Raw genomic sequence first — 16,218 nt, 5'->3', positions numbered from 1 at the left:
TTTCAGAAAACTGGGAAATCTTCCGAGGGCAACTGACACCAACATCAGGTGAAACTCACCAACCGCCCAATGTCTCCAACAGATTGATAGGATTGATGAAAGCTCAGTGTTTAATCTGGGAGAAGGTGAACCAGAGAACAGAAATAATTCAGAGTAAGAAAAGATCAAAATAATGTCCCAGTCAGCAGATCAATCAGTCTCCTCTTATCATTGAGGAAACCAAATATTCAAAACAGTGTCTGAATCAAAGCTGATTTAATCAATATTTATACAGAACATCAATACACACCCCAGCTTTCAGGCTGATTAATATCAGCAGCAACAAACTCCAGCTGTCAGAGTGAAGATGGTTCGGTCCGGATGTGATTAACAGCAGAATCCAAATCCAATCCCTTCAGTCACTTGTGAAATAGCTGGTGTCTCAGCCTGTGGGATGACTGAATGAATGCCTTCCCACACACTGAGCAGATGAATGGCCTCTCCCCAGTGTGAATCCGCTGGTGCTTAAGTAGGTTGGACTTCCAAGTAAAACTTTTCCCACAGAAAGAACAGATGAAAGATCTCTCCCTGGTGTGAGTGTGTTCATTTGTCAGTTGATCCTTCCGGCTTTTAAAGCTCTTCTCACAGTCAGGATATTTAAACGGCCTCTGATCAGTATGAACAAGTTGGTGTGTCAGGAGCTCGGATGAACGGGCAAATCCTTTCCCACAAGCAGAGCAGGTGAACGGTTTCTCCCCGGTGTGAGTGAGTTTATGGCTCAACAGACCTGTTTTCCTTTTATACTTTTTCTCACAGTCAGAACATTGGAAAGGTCTCTCCTCACTGTGGATACGATGGTGGGACAGGAGGCCATATGAGGTTGTGAAGCCTTTCCCACACACAGAGCAGGTGAACGGTCTCTCCCCAGTGTGAACTCGCTGGTGTCTCAGAAGGTCAGATGGTTTGTTGAATCCTTTCCCACACACAGAGCAGGGGAATGGTTTCTTCCCGGTGTGACTGTATTGATGAATACGCAGCTCAGACGAGTAATTGAATCCCTTCCCACAATCTCCACATTTCCACGGTTTCTCGCCGCTGGGACAGCATTTGTGTTTTGACAGATTTGCTTTTCGGCTGAAGCATCGTCCACACACAGAACACGGAAACACGTTATCCCCATTTCTCCCCTCACTGTGGGAACGATAGTGTTTCAGGAGGTGGTACGAAGTTGTGAAGCCTTTCCGACACACAGAGCAGGTGAACGGTCTCTCCCCAGTGTGAATTCGCTGGTGTCTCAGAAGGTCAGATGATTTAGTGAATCCTTTCTCACACACAGAACAGGTGAATGGTCTCTCCCCGGTGTGACTACGTTGATGAATACGCAGCTCAGACGGACAATTGAATCCCTTCCCACAATCTCCACATTTCCACGGTTTCTCCCCCATGGGACAGCACTTGTGTTTTGACAAGTTTGATGATTGGCTGAAGCTTCGTCCACACACAGAACACGGAAACACTTTCTCCCTCTTGTGAGTGTTTTTTTTTGATTCCATGTTCAAAAGCTGATGTTTTGGCTCTGATGAGTCGAGTGACTGTTACATCCTGATGTGATATTGACAAATTACCCTTCCAATATCCTGAAAAATGAATTCAAAGAGGAGAAAAAGAGAGTGATAAACACAAAGGCAGCTTGTGAAATGGAGTTGGATGAATCTGGTCATTTGTGGGACTGACACTAGGAAATGTGACCATGAAAACTGCTGAATTGTCATAAAAAACAACTGGTTCACCAATTTCCTTTCGGGAAGGGAAGCTGCCACCTGATCTGGGCCTACACCCCCCAATCTGGGGGAAGAGAGGAAGAGGGAGGTGGGAAGGCTTGAAGGAGAGGATTTTATCTAAAACTCGACCAGAGCTTTCATGTGACGTCCAAAACCCTTAACCTTCACTATCATCTCCAAGTGTCCCTCCAAATCCGGAAACATCCCAAATTATCTGACTCATTACTGGATAAGCAGAAATGTTCTCCATCTAAATATCAGGACGAGGAAAGCAACCATCTTCAGTTTCTGTTACATATCCCATTCCCTAGCTACTATCTCTATTGCAACTCTTTGAGGCTGAACCAATCTGTTCATAATCTGGTTGTCAAATTTCATCCCAAACTGTTTTTTTGATGACACATCGCAAAGACTGTCTATTTCCAACTCAGTAACCTTGTCCAGAGTTGCTGCTGCCTCATCTCATCTGCTACTGAAATTCATTCATTCCTTTGTCACCTCAAACCTTGACGACTCTAATTATCCCCTTGCCAACCTCTCAGATTCAACTCCACACAAGGTCATGTCAAAATCTGCTGCTTGTATGCAGATTCACACTAATACCTGTTCACCCAACACCAGGAGTGACCAAATGCACTGGAGAAAAGGGGACATCTTGTGAGGGGCGAGGTATGGTGGGAGATGTTGATGACAAAACTATTGATGGGGGAAGGGTGAAACCTGTTGAGAGTGAAGATTGTGGAAACTGGAGACATGTGGGTTTATCAGGGGTATCAAGTGCACACCATTTACATGGTGGAGAAGGCCCAAGAGTTGTCCAAAACCAAAAATATGCCCTTGCAACATTCCAGATATAAAATATTTGACTTACACTCTGCCTGTTCTCCCCACCAACAGTGTGCACAGAGCTCTCTTGGACCTTAGGCTGCTTCCAGACACTCCATGCTGGTCCCCAACATATAAACACAAAAACTCTGTCAATATCCCGTCCCTTGACAGACAGAAGCCTAACTACCATTGCCCACTCAGGTCACTCTCATCAAACCTCCTCCCCCAACTCAGTCAGAAGCCCCTCTCTCCCCCCCCCCCCCCCCAGCTCACTCAGGTTCCTCTCTTCAGACCTCCTTCCCCACTCACTCCAACTACCCCTGCTCACTAACAATCTACTTTCCCCAACCTCCCCTCTGCATACTCAGTCCCTGCGGCTGTGATCATTTCGATCCGAAACATTAATTGTTTCTCTCCACAGAAGCTGACACACCTGAACATTTATCCACATTTTATGTCTTTACCTCCGATTTCCAGCATCCGCAGTATTTTGCACTAATTTGAACCTTCAGACCTCCTCCCACCCAGTCAGCTCAGTGGAATGTCCTCCAGCTGTTTCGTTTGGATTGTTGTCACCATCCGGGTCACTGGGAACCTGAGACCCCGCCCACTCGTCCGGCCGAATCCGCGCATGCGCTTCGCTGCCCGCCCAAACAAGATGGCGGCAATTAACCCGGGCCTGTTCCCGGGAAAACGCCCTGGAACAGAAAGCAGGGGACCGGCAGGCTCCTGTCGGGGATTGCAACCTGCACCAGGTGTTTATGAAGCCTCCGCTCGCTCCCCACCCCAACTCCCGACTCAATTCCTCCCTCCGCCCCAGCGACCCTCACCTGCCGAAAAAAGCCTCATGTGCTCGCAGGACTCCGAGCAAAGTGAAACTGCGCATGCTCTATATACAACACTGCGCCTGCGTACTGTGCTCCTGGGGAGTGATCAGGGCAGATTCACAAACGCTGGGTATGTTGGGTAATAACAGCACCGTTGAAACTCCAAATAGGCAGCAGAAAATATATTTTGTTACCTAGTTGAAATAAAACACAAATTCGTGCAAATGGGTGTTGTGTAATGTTCTATTTCCCAAAGTGATTTGCAAAAGCAAATTGCTGCGGATGCTGGAATCTGAAACTAAAAGAGAAAATGTTGGAAAATCTCAGCAGGTCTGGCAGCATCTGTAAGGAGAAAAAAGAGCCCAGATGCTCCTTTGTCAAAGCTAAAAGCCGTTGAAAGTGGGAGATACTTATACTGTAGGGTGAGCGAATGAAAGATTAGTCATAGCCACAGAAACCAAGGGAAAAGAGAGCTAAAATGTGCAGGTTAGGTGGATTGGTTATGCTAAATTACCCCTTAGTGTCCAAAAGGTTAGTCAGGTATATTGTCACGTGTACCGAAGTACAGTGAAAAGTATTTTTCTGCGAGCAGCTTAACAGATCATTAAGTACATGAAAAGAAAAGGAAATAAAAGAAAATACATAATACGGTAACATAAGGTACACAATGTAACTACATAAACACCGGCATCGGATGAAGCATACAGGGGTGTAGTGTTACTGAGGTCAGTCCATAAGAGGGTCGTTTAGGTGTCTGGTAACAGCGGGAAAGGGGGGATCAGGTAGTGGGACAGAGTGGGGGGAAATATATGTAAAGAAAGACAAAGAAATAAAAGGTAAAAGACAGTTCAAATGAAATGGAATAAAAATAAAGGGGTCAAGGTGGGCTCGAGCTGATCATCTGAAGTTGTTGAATTCAATGTTGAGACCGGAAGGCTGTAGCGTGCCCAACCGGAAGATGAGATGCTGTTCCTCCAGTTTGCTTTGAGCTTCACTGGAACATTGCAGCAGGCCAAGGACAGACATGTGGGCATGGGAACACGGTCTTGTGTTAAAATGGCAATCAACGGAAAGGTCAGGGACCTGAATGCGCACAGACCGAAGATCTACATTTGGTCTCTCTGACATAGAGGAGAACACATTGGGAGCAGTGAATGCAATAGACCAAATTGAAAGAGGTGCATGTGAAACGCTGCTTAAACCTGGAATTAATGTTTTGGGCCTGGGATGTTAAGCATGGAAGAGGTAAAAGGGCAGGTGTTGCATCTTCTGCGATTGTATGGGAAGGTGCCATAGGTGATGGGAGAGGTGTTGGGTATTGTGGAGCAGTGGACTAGATTATCTTGGAGGGAATGGTCTTTGTGGAATGCTGACAGAGGGAGTGAAGGGAATACGTGTTTGGTGGTGACATCATGTTGAAGTTGGTGAAAATGGCAGAGGATTATGCTTTTGCATACGGAGGCTGGTGGGGTGAAATGTGAGAATGAGGGGGATTCTATCCTTGTTCTTGGAGGGAGGGGACGGGGTGAGGGTAGTGGTGTGGGAGATGGACCGTGCAGTGTTGAGGACCCTGTCTACAGCTGTAGGTGATGAATCATGGTTGAGGAAGAAGGAACACATTTGAAGCACCACTTTGGTAAGTGGCATCATCGGAACAAATGCGACAGAGGCGGAGGAGCTGAGAGAAAGGAAGGGAGTCCTTACAGGGTGTAGGGTGCGAAGATAGCTGTGGGAGTCAGTGGGATTGTAATAGATATTAGTAGATAATCTATTGCCAGAAATGGAGCTAGCAAAGTCAAGGAAGGGAAGGGAGGGGAGGGGAGGAGTCTAAGATGGACCAGTTGAAAGTGATGAAGCGGTGGAAACTGGAAGCAAAGTTGATGAATTTTTCCAGTTCCGGACGACAGCATAAATCAGCACCAAAATAGTCATCAATGTACCGGTAAAGGGGTTATGGGAGGGGACCCGGGTAGGCCTGGAACAAGGAATGTTCCACATACCCCAATGCGCCAACTTGCCGCCCCGGAATTCAATTTAATAATAATCTTTATTATTGTCATAAGTAGGCTAACGCCAACAGTGCAATGAAGTGACTGTGAAAATCCCCTAGTCGCCACATTCTGGTGCCTGTTCAGGTACACAGATGGAGAGTTCAGAATGTCCAATTCACCTCACAAGCATGTCTTTCAGGAATTATGGGAGGAAACTGGAGCACCTGGAGGAAACCCAGACAGCTGCAGAGAGAATATGCAGACTCCGCACAGACCAGTGACCGAAGCTGGGAATCGAACCTGGGACCCTGGCGCTGTGAACAGTGATAACTGCTGTGCTGCAAACAGTGAGAGATAATGAATTTCAGAGTGAAAACAAGACAAGGGAATGAACTATAAATAGAATGATACTGAGAACATAGAGCAACAGAGAGGCATTGGAGTCCCTATCCACAGGTAGCTGGATAGATTGATCAGGCAGCCAAGAATCCTTTCTTGGATGAGGCCTGGAATATAAAAGCGAGGAGATTATGCGAGAAGCATTCTGGTCACTGCATTAATGTACTGAGTCATGATTCATTAATTAGTATAAACCTGAATCAATGTGATTATTTATATAATTGCAGTTAGTGTTCTGTTGATCAAATCAAGAGGATAAAGTTGAAGCTGAATGACAAGTGATTGTAGCAGTGAAAAAGTCTGAATTCTTCAGTAAGTTAAAATCCAATCTGTTTAGGTAATAAGAATGGAGAAAATCATTTCAGTTAATTCCTAGATTATTAGATTATAAATAAATGTGACTTCAGGGAAATGGAACGAGCTGATTGGTGAGTGGCTGATGAATCTTTATTTATTTTAACCTCCAATTTATTGTTGCTTCAGTCAGTTAATAATGGAATAAATAAAGGCAATGACAGGCCATCCCAGTCCCTTGGCAATGACAGGCCATCCCAGTCCTGTGGCAATGACAGGACATCCCAGTCCTGTGGCAGTGACAGGCCATCCCAGTCCTGTGGCAATGACAGGCCATCCCAGTCCTGTGGCAATGACAGGCCATCCCAGTCCTGTGGCAATGACAGGCCATCCCAGTCCTGTGGCAATGACAGGCCATCCCAGTCCTGTGGTAATGACAGGCCATCCCAGTCCTGTGGCAATGACAGGCCATCCCAGTCCTGTGGCAATGACAGGCCATCCCAGTCCTGTGGTAATGACAGGCCATCCCAGTCCTGTGGCAATGACAGGCCATCCCAGTCCTGTGGTAATGACAGGCCATCCCAGTCCTGTGGCAATGACTGGGCCATCCCAGTCCTGTGGCAATGACTGGGCATCCCAGTCCTGAGGAGAGCACATCCTGGTCACTGCATTCATCAATTATAAAGTGAGACGATTCATTAATTATCACAAAACTGAAATAATCTGATCATCGTTCATAGAATTACAGTTTGCAGTCCGTTAATCAAATCCAGGGAATAAAGATGAAGTTGGCATTGTAAGAGTAAAGACGTCTGAATTTTTAGTCAATTAATAATTTGAGAGGTTTAGATATTAACAATTAACAAAAACGGGTGGCATGGTGGCACACTGGTTAGCACTGCTGCCTGAAGGCGCTGAGGACCTGGTTTTGTTCCCGGCCCCGGATCACTGTCTGTGTGGAGTTTGCACATTCTCCCTGTGTTTGCGTGTGTCTTACCCCTACAACCCAAAGATGAGCAGGGTCGGTGAATTGGCCATGCTAAATTGTCCCTTAATTAAAAAAAAGAATTGGATACTTTAAATTTATTTTTAAAAAACAATTATCAAAACATTTTAGTTAATTCCGGATAAAAGGTGACTTCAGCTCAATGGAAGAAACTGATTGGTGAGAAGCTGATGAATCTTTATTTATTTTAATCTTAAATTTATTTTGCTTAAGTCAAATAATCAAATAATTAAAGACCTGGCCGGGGATTCCAGTCCTGCTCCACGTGGGAAAACCAGGATACTTCTCATGTCCAGAACAATCACAAGTGCAGGAAGTGACATCAGCTGGAGCAGCAGGAAGCAAAGGGCATTGGTCGAGAGGTATGTTTGTGATTGGTGGAGTATTTCCAGTGGGATTCTAGATTTCCCAGGACATGATTCCATGCTTCTTGAGTTCTATATCAATGCTTTAGATTTTAACATGGGGACAGGATTAAGTAATTTACGGTCCTCTTTTTGGCAGTGAGAAAGAAAGCTGCAGACTTTTATTATTCATTTATGGGATGTGGGTTTCACTGGTGAGGCCAGCATTTATTGCCCATCCCTAGGTGCCCTTCAGAACATGGTGGGGAGTTTCCTTCTTGAACCACTTCAGTCCTTCAGGTGTAGGTACACCCACTGTGCTGTTAGGAAGAGAGTTCCAGGATTTTATCCCAGTGACAGCGAAGGAACGGTGATATATTTCCCAGTCGGGGTGGTGAGTGACTTGGAGGGGAGCCTCCAGCTGGTGGGGTTCCCAGTGATCTACTGCTCTTGGCCTTCGAGATGGCGGTGGTCATGGGTTTGGAAGGTACTGAATAAGGAACATTGTTGAGTTACTGCAGTGCATCTTGTAGACAGTACACCTGGCTGCCACTGTTCGTCGGTGATAGATGGTCTGAATGTTTGTGGAAGGGGGAGCAATCAAGCGGGCTGCTTTGTCCTGGATCCTGTTGAGCTTCTTGAGTGTTGTTGGAGCTGCACTCATCCAAGAAACTGGAGAGTATTCCATTATACTCCTGGCTTGTGCATTGCAGATGGTGGACAGGCTTTTGGGTGGGGGGAAGGGGGGGGGGGGGGGTTCAGGAGATGAGTTACCCTTCGTAGGATTCCTAGTCTTTGACCTTTCCTGGTAACCACAGTATTAATATGGCTCATCCAGTTCATTTTTTGATCAATGGCAACCCCCAGGATGTTGATTGTGAGGAATTCAGCAATAGTAATATCATTCAATGTCAAGGGACGATTGTTAGATCCTCTCTTGGAAGATATGGTGATTGCCTGACACTTGTGTGGCACGAATGTAACTTGCCACTTCTCAGCCCAAGCCTGGATATTGTCTAGGTCTTGCTGCATTTGGACATGGACTGCTTCATTATCTGAGAGTTGGCGAATGATTCTGAACACTGTGCAGTCATCCGCAAACATCCCCACTTCTGACCTTATGATGAAGGCAGGTCATTGATGAAGCAGCTGAAGATATTTGGGCCGAATACACTACCCTGAGGAACTCCTGCAGTGATGTCCTGGAGCTGAAATGGTTGGCCTCCAACCACCACAGCCATCTTTCTTTGTGCCAGGTACGACTCCAACCAGCGGAGAGTTTTCACCGATTCCCACTGACTCCAGATTAGCTGGGACTCCTGGATGCCAGACTCGGTCAAATGCTGCCTTGATGTCAAGGGCAGACACTCTCACCTCACCTCTGGCTTTCAGCGCTTTTGTCCATGTTTGAACCAAGGCTGTAATGACTGCAGGAAGACATCAATACTGATCAGTGGGCCAGAAAAGTAGCAAACAGGTCAATCCAGAGAAGCGCGGGATAATAAATACATTTGTGGTGGACAAACACGGCAAAGGGAAAGAATATGAATGGATTGATAGTGAGGTGAGAGGGACAAAGGGGCATTTAGAGTGCATGTCCACAGATCCCTGAAGGTGACAGGAGAGGTAGATACGGTGATTGGAAAGGCAGAGAGGACGCTTTGTTATTCATGGGGACAGAATACTAGAGCAGGGAATATTCCCGGCAATTTTTATTGGATGAAAGACCTGAAACCCATCTCTCCACAGATGCTGCCAGAGCTGCTGAGTATTTCCAGCATTTTCTGTGTTTCATTATAAGATCAGGGAGGTTATACTGGAGCTGTCCAAAACACTAGTTAAACCACAGCTACATTACTGAGTACAGTTCTGGTCACCACATTACAGGAAGGATGTGTTCATCCCAAAGAGAATGCAGAGGAGATTGACCAGGATGTCGACGCAAATAGAGAATTTTAACAATGAGGAAAGATTGGAGAGGCCGAGGTGGTTTTCTATGGAACAGAGAACGCTGAGGAGAGATTAACTGAGGTATTTAACATTCTGAGGGGCCCGGATAGAATGGATAAGAAGGATCTATTTCATTAACAGATCAATAACCAAGGGGTTTAGATTTAAAGTAATTAGCAGAAGATTGCGAGTGGAAGGGGGAAATCATTTCAGTGGTAGGAGTCTAGAACTCACTGTCCGATAGGGTCACAGAGGCAGAAATCCTGATCACTTTCAAATTCTCTTGAAATATCCAATTGAAATATCCTCTTGGATATCCAATTGAAGGACTGGGACATACAGTGCAATCGACTGAGATCTGCAAAATAGGATTAAGCTGAATAGCTCCACTGCAGCCAGCACACACACGATGGGCCAAATGGCATCTATCTGTACCAGAGCGTTGAGGTTTTTAACTCTGATCGTTGGAGTTTGTTTCTGATGAAAATAACCTCGAAGAGACTGGAGTTTAACATCCTGGATATTGGTGAAATAAATCAGCTGTTTTAAACACGTTGTAGATTTTTGTCTTTCCCGCCTGAGTGTTTAGTATCACCTGGCTGGAGCTCAGAAAGGACAATCTCACCTCATAGAATCAGAGAATTTACAGTGCAGGAGGAGGCCATTCAGTCCATTGAGTCTGTACCAGCCCTGGGAAAGAGCATTCTACTTAAGCCCATGCCTCCACCCTATCCCCACAACCCAGCAACCCCACCTAATCTTTTTGGACACTCAGGGCAATTTAGCACAGTCAAACCACCTAACCTGCACATCATTGGACTGGGAGGAAAGCGGATCACCCGAAAGAAACCCACGCAGGCACGGGGAGAACTTGCAGACTCTGCACAGACAATGACCAAGACGGATATCGAACTCGGGCCCCAGGTGCTGTGAATCAACGGTGCTACCCACTGTGCTACCGTGCCGCCCTTGCATCCAAGCTCCCGGATTATCTGTCTTCTCTCCGAGGGACAGTACCTGAAGAGACAGAAATGTTGACAATATCCGTGGACACAGGGTAGTTGGCTGATCAGTAGCTCAGTGGGAATAGGATCGATGGGCCAGGAGCTGGGTCTCATGGACAAGATGAGCTCTCAGAGGGCAGGAGAGAAGGTGGGAGAGAAACTAGAGAAAGATGTGGGTTCAGGGCTTGGGAAAGGATGTAATTTAGAGACATTTTGGTCCGGTGGGCTCGTGGAAGTGAGGGATGCAGCAGAGGCAGCTGATCGGATTTACTCAATCTCAGTCACAAAGAAGCTCCACAAGCTCCTCACACTTCTTGTTGGAGGTGAGGATGGAAGAGATGGGGAGAGCGAGAGTACTTCAAAAGAAACTAACTTGTGTCAGAGATATTAAAAAGTTTCAACACACTGCGTATTTAACACAAATCTAATTTATTTGACTTTCAGCCAGAATATTAGCCCCTGTAAATGGGCTGGAGTTTGTTATCAGCAGAAAAGACCCAAATGAATATGGCTCAGTCCTGAATGTGAGTAACAGCAAAATCCAATCACTGTGGTTACTTGTGGCTTCGTTGGTGTCTCAGCAGGTTGGATGACTGAGTGAATCCCTTCCCACTCTCTAAGCAGGTGAATGGTCTCTCCCCAGTGTGAATCCGCTGGTGACTCAGCAGGTTGGATGACTGAGTGAATCTCTTCCCACACTCGGAGCAGGTGAATGGTCTCTCCCCAGTGTGAACTCGCTGGTGTCTCAGCAGGTGGGATGAAGTGGCGAAACCCTTCCCACAGTTGGAGCAGGTGAATGGCCTCTCCCCAGTGTGAACTTGCTGGTGACTCAGCAGGTTGGATGAGTGACTGAATCTCTTCCCACACTTTGAGCAGGTGAATGGCCTCTCCCCAGTGTGAACTCGCTGGTGACTCACCAGGTTGAATGACTGAGTGAATCCCTTTCCACACTCGGAGCAGGTGAATGGCCTCTCCCCAGTGTGAATTATCTGGTGACTCAGCAGGTGGGATGACTTAGTGAAACCCTTCCCACACTCTAAGCAGGTGAATGGTCTCTCCCCAGTGTGAACTCGCTGGTGCATCAGCAGGTTGGATGAGTGACTGAATCTCTTCCCACACTTGGGGCAGGTGAATGTTCTCTCCCCAGTGTGAACTCGCTGGTGTTTCCGCAGTGTGGATGACTCAGTGAAACCCTTCCCACACTTGGAGCAGGTGAATGGTCTCTCCCCAGTGTGAATTCGCTGGTGACTCAGCAGGTTGGTTGAGTGAGTGAATCCCTTCCCACACTCGGAGCAGGTGAACGATCTCTCCCCAATGTGACTTCTCTGGTGTCTCAGCAGGGCCGATGACCGAATGAATCCCTTCCCACACTTGGAGCAGGCGAATGGCCTCTCCCCAGTATGAATTTGCTGATGTACAGCGAGATCAGCTGATCGTCTGAACCCAGTCCCGCAGTCAGAGCACCTAAACGGTTTCTCGTCAGTGTGAACACGTTGATGGCACATTAGTTCCCCAGAACGTTTATAGCACTTCCCGCAATCTGGACATTGAAACGGTCTCTCATCAGTGTGAACTCGCTGGTGACTCAGCAGGGTGGATGACTGAGTGAATCCCTTCCCACACTTGGAACAAGTGAATGGTCTCTCCCCAGTGTGACTGCATTGATGAGTTTCCAGCCTGGATGGGTAAGTGAATCCTTTGCCACAGTCCCCACATTTCCATGGTTTCTCCTCTGTGTGACTGAATTTGTGGCTTGTGAGGCCTGATGATTGACTAAATCCTCGTCCACACACACAACACGTGTACGGTTTCTCCCCACTGTGAACGATGCATTTTCCTTCCATGATCAAAATCCGCTGATATTTAGGATATTATAAATTGAGGGCTCTGTCAGATCCTGATGTGATGCTTGGTTTGAGTTTCTGGACTTTGAAGCCTCCCCTTCGAACACCCTGTGAAACTGATTTAAAACAGAAAATAGGGAGTGAGAGAGAACCCAGAAAAACACAAAGGCGGGCAGCACGGTGGCACAGTGTGTTAGCCCTGCTGCCTCACGGCTCCGAGGTCCCAGGTTCGATCCTGGCCCCGGGTCACTGTCCGTGTGGAGTTTGCACATTCTCCCCGTGTTTGCATCGGTTTCACCCCCACAACCCAAATATGTGCAGGATAGGTGGACTGGCCACGCTAAATTGCCCCTTAATTGGAAAAAATGAATTGGATAATCTAAATTTATTTTAGAAAAACACAAAAGCAGGTTGTGAAATTGAACTGAATGAATCTGGTCATTTGTGGGGCCGGTTCTGGGAAAAAGTGACCATGAAAACGGCTGGATTGTCACAAAAATGCAACTGGCCTCTTTGGGAGGAGAGAGAAAGAGGTGAAGAGGGAATTTGTATATCTACAAGACATATTAAGAGAGTTGATGGCAAAGCAAATTCGATCTTGAGCTTCATAAACAGTAATATTGTTACCAAAACTATGCTTCTGGTGGAATGGTAGTTAGCACTGCTGCCTCACAGCGCCAGGGACCCGGGTTCAATTCTGGCCTTGGTGACTGTCTGTGTGGAGTTTTCACTTTCCCCCCATGTCTGTGTGGGTTTCCACCCGGTGCTCAGGTTTCCTCTAACAGTCCAAAGAAGGGAAAGTTAGTTGGATTGGCCTTGATAAATTGCCCCTCAGTGTCCAGGGATGTGCAGGTTAGGTGGGGCTATGGGGTTCCAGGGACAGGGTAGGGGTGTGGGCCTAGGCAGGGTGCCCTTTCAGAGAATCGGTGCAGACTTGATGGGATGAATGTCCCCCTTTTGCACTGCAGGAATTCTACAGTTCTAATTCTATTCTATGAATCTTTATAAAGCTCTGGTCACCACTCTTCAGGAAGAATGGGAAGGTTCTTGGAGAAGGTGCAGAGGAGATTTACCAGAATGGTTCCAGTAAAGGAGGTTGAGGGGAGATTTGATTCAGGGACACAAGATTATGCCAGATTTCCATCGGGTGGACAAATAAACTCTGTTTCCATTCACTGATCGTACAAGCAGCCGGGACACCGATTTAAAGTTTTGGGTAAAACCTGGATTGAACGATATGAGGTCCTGAGGGGTCTTGACAGGGTGGATGTGGAGAGGATGTTTCTCTTGTGGGAGAATCTGGAACAAGGGGGTCACTGTTGCAAAGTGAGGGGTCACCCATTTCAGATGGGGATAAGGATTTTTTTTCTCTTGAGGGTTGCAAGACAGGGGGTGGCATAGTGCTTAGCACTGCTGCCTCACAGCACCAGGGACCCGGGTTCAATTCTCCCCCTGACTGTGTGGAGTTTGCACTTTCTCCGTGTATTTGTGTGGGTTTCCTCCGGGTTCTCCGGTTTCCTCCCACAGTTCAAAGATGTGCAGGGTAGGTTGAATTGTTTTGGATTGTATTCGCTGGAGTTCAGAAGAATGAGGGGGATCTCATAGAAACCTATAAAAAGTGGGTGGCACGGTGGCTCAGTGGTTAGCACTGCTGCCTCATGGCGCCGAGGACCCGGGTTCAATCCGGGTCACGGTCTTTGTGGAGTTTGCACATTCTCCCTGTGTTTGCGTGGGTCTCACCCCCACAAATCCAAAGATGTGCAGGGTAGGTAGATTGGCCACGTTAAAACTGCACCTTAATTGCAAAAAAAAATTGGTCACTTTAAATTTATGTTAAAAGAAAAACAGGGTGAGACAGAGTAGATTCAGGAAGGATGTTCCCGATAGTGGTGTCCAGAAATAGCGGTCACAGTCTGAGAATACGGGGTAGACCATTTAGGACAGAGATGAGGAGACATTTCTTCAACCAGAGAGCGGTGAGCCTATGGAATTTGTCGCCACAGGAACTAATTGAGGCCAAAACATTGCATGTTTTCAAGAAGTAGTTAGATACAGCACTGAGGGTGAAGTGGATCAAAGGATATGGGGGGAAAGCGGGATTCGGCTATTGAGCCTAATCAGCTCTGATCTTAATGAATGGTGGAGCAGGCTCGAAGGGCCAAATGGTCTCCTCCTGCTTCTATTTTCTACGTTGCTCCGTATCTGTGCATGTAAATGGTCCAGGAGGTATGAGGAAGAATGTTTTTACACAGCCAGTGGCAATGACCTTAAACTTGCTGCCAAGGACAGTGTTTGGAAATAGACACAATAAATTATTTTTTTAAAAATTGGATAGAAACCTGAGAGAAATAAACCTGTGAAGATACAGAGACAGAGCAGGAGAATGACTCTGACTGGATTGCTCCAGATAATAATAATCTTTATTAGTGTCACATGTAAGCTTACATTAACACTGCAATGACGTTACTGTGAAAATCCCCAAGTCGTAACACTCCGGCACCTGTTCAGGTACAGAGCGAGAATTCAGAATATCCAATTAACCGGACAAGCACGTCTTTCGGGACTTGTGGAAGGAAACCGCAGCACCCGGAGGAAACCCACAACACACACGGGGAGAACGTGCACAGACCGCAGACAGTGACCCAAGCCAGGAATCAAACCTGGGTCCCTGGTGCTGTGAAGCAACAGTGCTAACCACCTCGCCGACCAGAGAGCTAGCATGGACTCAATGGACCGAATGCCCTTCTCTGCCCGTAATGACTGACATTTTTGTTTTTTTTAATTTTTAAAAATAGATTTAGAGTACCGAATTCATTTTTTCCAATTAAAGGGCAATTTAGCGTGGTCAGTCCACCTAACCTGCACATCTTTGGGCTTTGGAGGCAAAACCCATGCAAACAATGTGGAAACTCCACATGGACAGTGACCCAGAGCCGGGATCAAACCTGGGACCTCGGTGCTGTTAGGCAGCAATGCTACTCACTGCGCCACCGTGCTGCCAGCTGACTCTGACATTTTTGTGTAATCTCACCTTTTAATTTAACCCAACCCCGGGGGAGGCCATTCTATCCTTCCTCAGGACTGAACACAGTTCTCCAGGTTTGGTCTAACCAGGGTTTGTGAATCTCAGGGCTTTTCCAGTCACACTGAGACCTGAAATCTTCCCTCACAGACAGAACAGACAAACCTTTTACCTTCCACACCCAGATGCTGCTTAAATTCTGGTTCTGATGAATCGAGTGACTCTGTCAGATCGCAATGTGACGTTTGGTTTGCGTTTCCCGTCTGTTAAACCTCCACTTCCGGTATCCTGTAAATTTACAGAAACCTCACTGTCAGTTTCGGATAGAAATTCACAACATTTTCTCCTTGCCGACTTTGATTAAATGTATTTCTGCAGGCTTGATCACATGACCTGCCACCATCCTCCAGCCATTAATCGGTCAACACTTCCATCCTTGCGACACACTGCCTTCCTCGGCCAATTGCGAAGCAAAAGGACTCATTACCTTACAGGACAGTGTTTGACTAGGGCAGCACGGTGGTGCAGTGGTTAGCACTGCTGTCTCACACCACCGAGGTCACAGGTTTGATCCCAGTTCTGGGTCACTGTCTGTGCGAAGTTTGCACATTCTCCCCGTGTTTGTGTGGGTTTCACCCCCACAAACCAATGATTTTTAAAAAAAATTTTTAAGTAACCAATTCATTTTTTTTCCAATTAAGGGGCAATTTAGCATGGCCAATCCACCTACCTTGCACATATTTGGGTTGTGGTGGTGAAACCCATGCAAACACGGGGAGAATGTGCAAACTCCACACGGACAGTGACCAAGAGCCGGGATCGAACCTGGGACCTTCGTGCCGTGAGGCATTAGGTCTAACCCACTGCACCACCGTGCTGCATCCCCACAACGCAAAGATGTGCAGGTTAGGTGCATTGGACACACGGAATTGTTCCTGAATTGGAAAAA

The 16,218-nt window shown here is 46.7% G+C and overlaps 1 protein-coding gene across 1 annotated transcript; it reads right to left on the bottom strand.

The window, feature by feature from the left end:
• Positions 1 to 238: 238 nt before the first annotated feature.
• LOC119961543 (zinc finger protein 850-like) lies at positions 239 to 15,499 on the bottom strand. Its single transcript, XM_038788867.1, has 4 exons — positions 15,442 to 15,499; positions 10,998 to 12,363; positions 9,995 to 10,004; positions 239 to 1,364 (listed from the first exon to the last, which is right to left on the bottom strand). Exons 2-4 carry the CDS (start codon positions 12,245 to 12,247, stop codon positions 399 to 401), a joined length of 2,226 nt encoding a protein of 741 aa, XP_038644795.1. The 5' UTR covers positions 12,248 to 12,363; positions 15,442 to 15,499; the 3' UTR covers positions 239 to 398.
• Positions 15,500 to 16,218: the final 719 nt, after the last annotated feature.

This window comes from Scyliorhinus canicula, unplaced genomic scaffold (genome assembly GCF_902713615.1).
Source record: "Scyliorhinus canicula unplaced genomic scaffold, sScyCan1.1, whole genome shotgun sequence".
NCBI lineage: Eukaryota > Metazoa > Chordata > Chondrichthyes > Carcharhiniformes > Scyliorhinidae > Scyliorhinus > Scyliorhinus canicula.
This window is presented reverse-complemented; position numbering and strand designations above follow the sequence as displayed.

Coding starts and splice junctions, on each gene's coding strand:
- LOC119961543 (XM_038788867.1), bottom strand. CDS start 12,247: ATGGAAGGAAAATGCATCGTTCACAGTGGGGAGAAACCGTACACGTGT.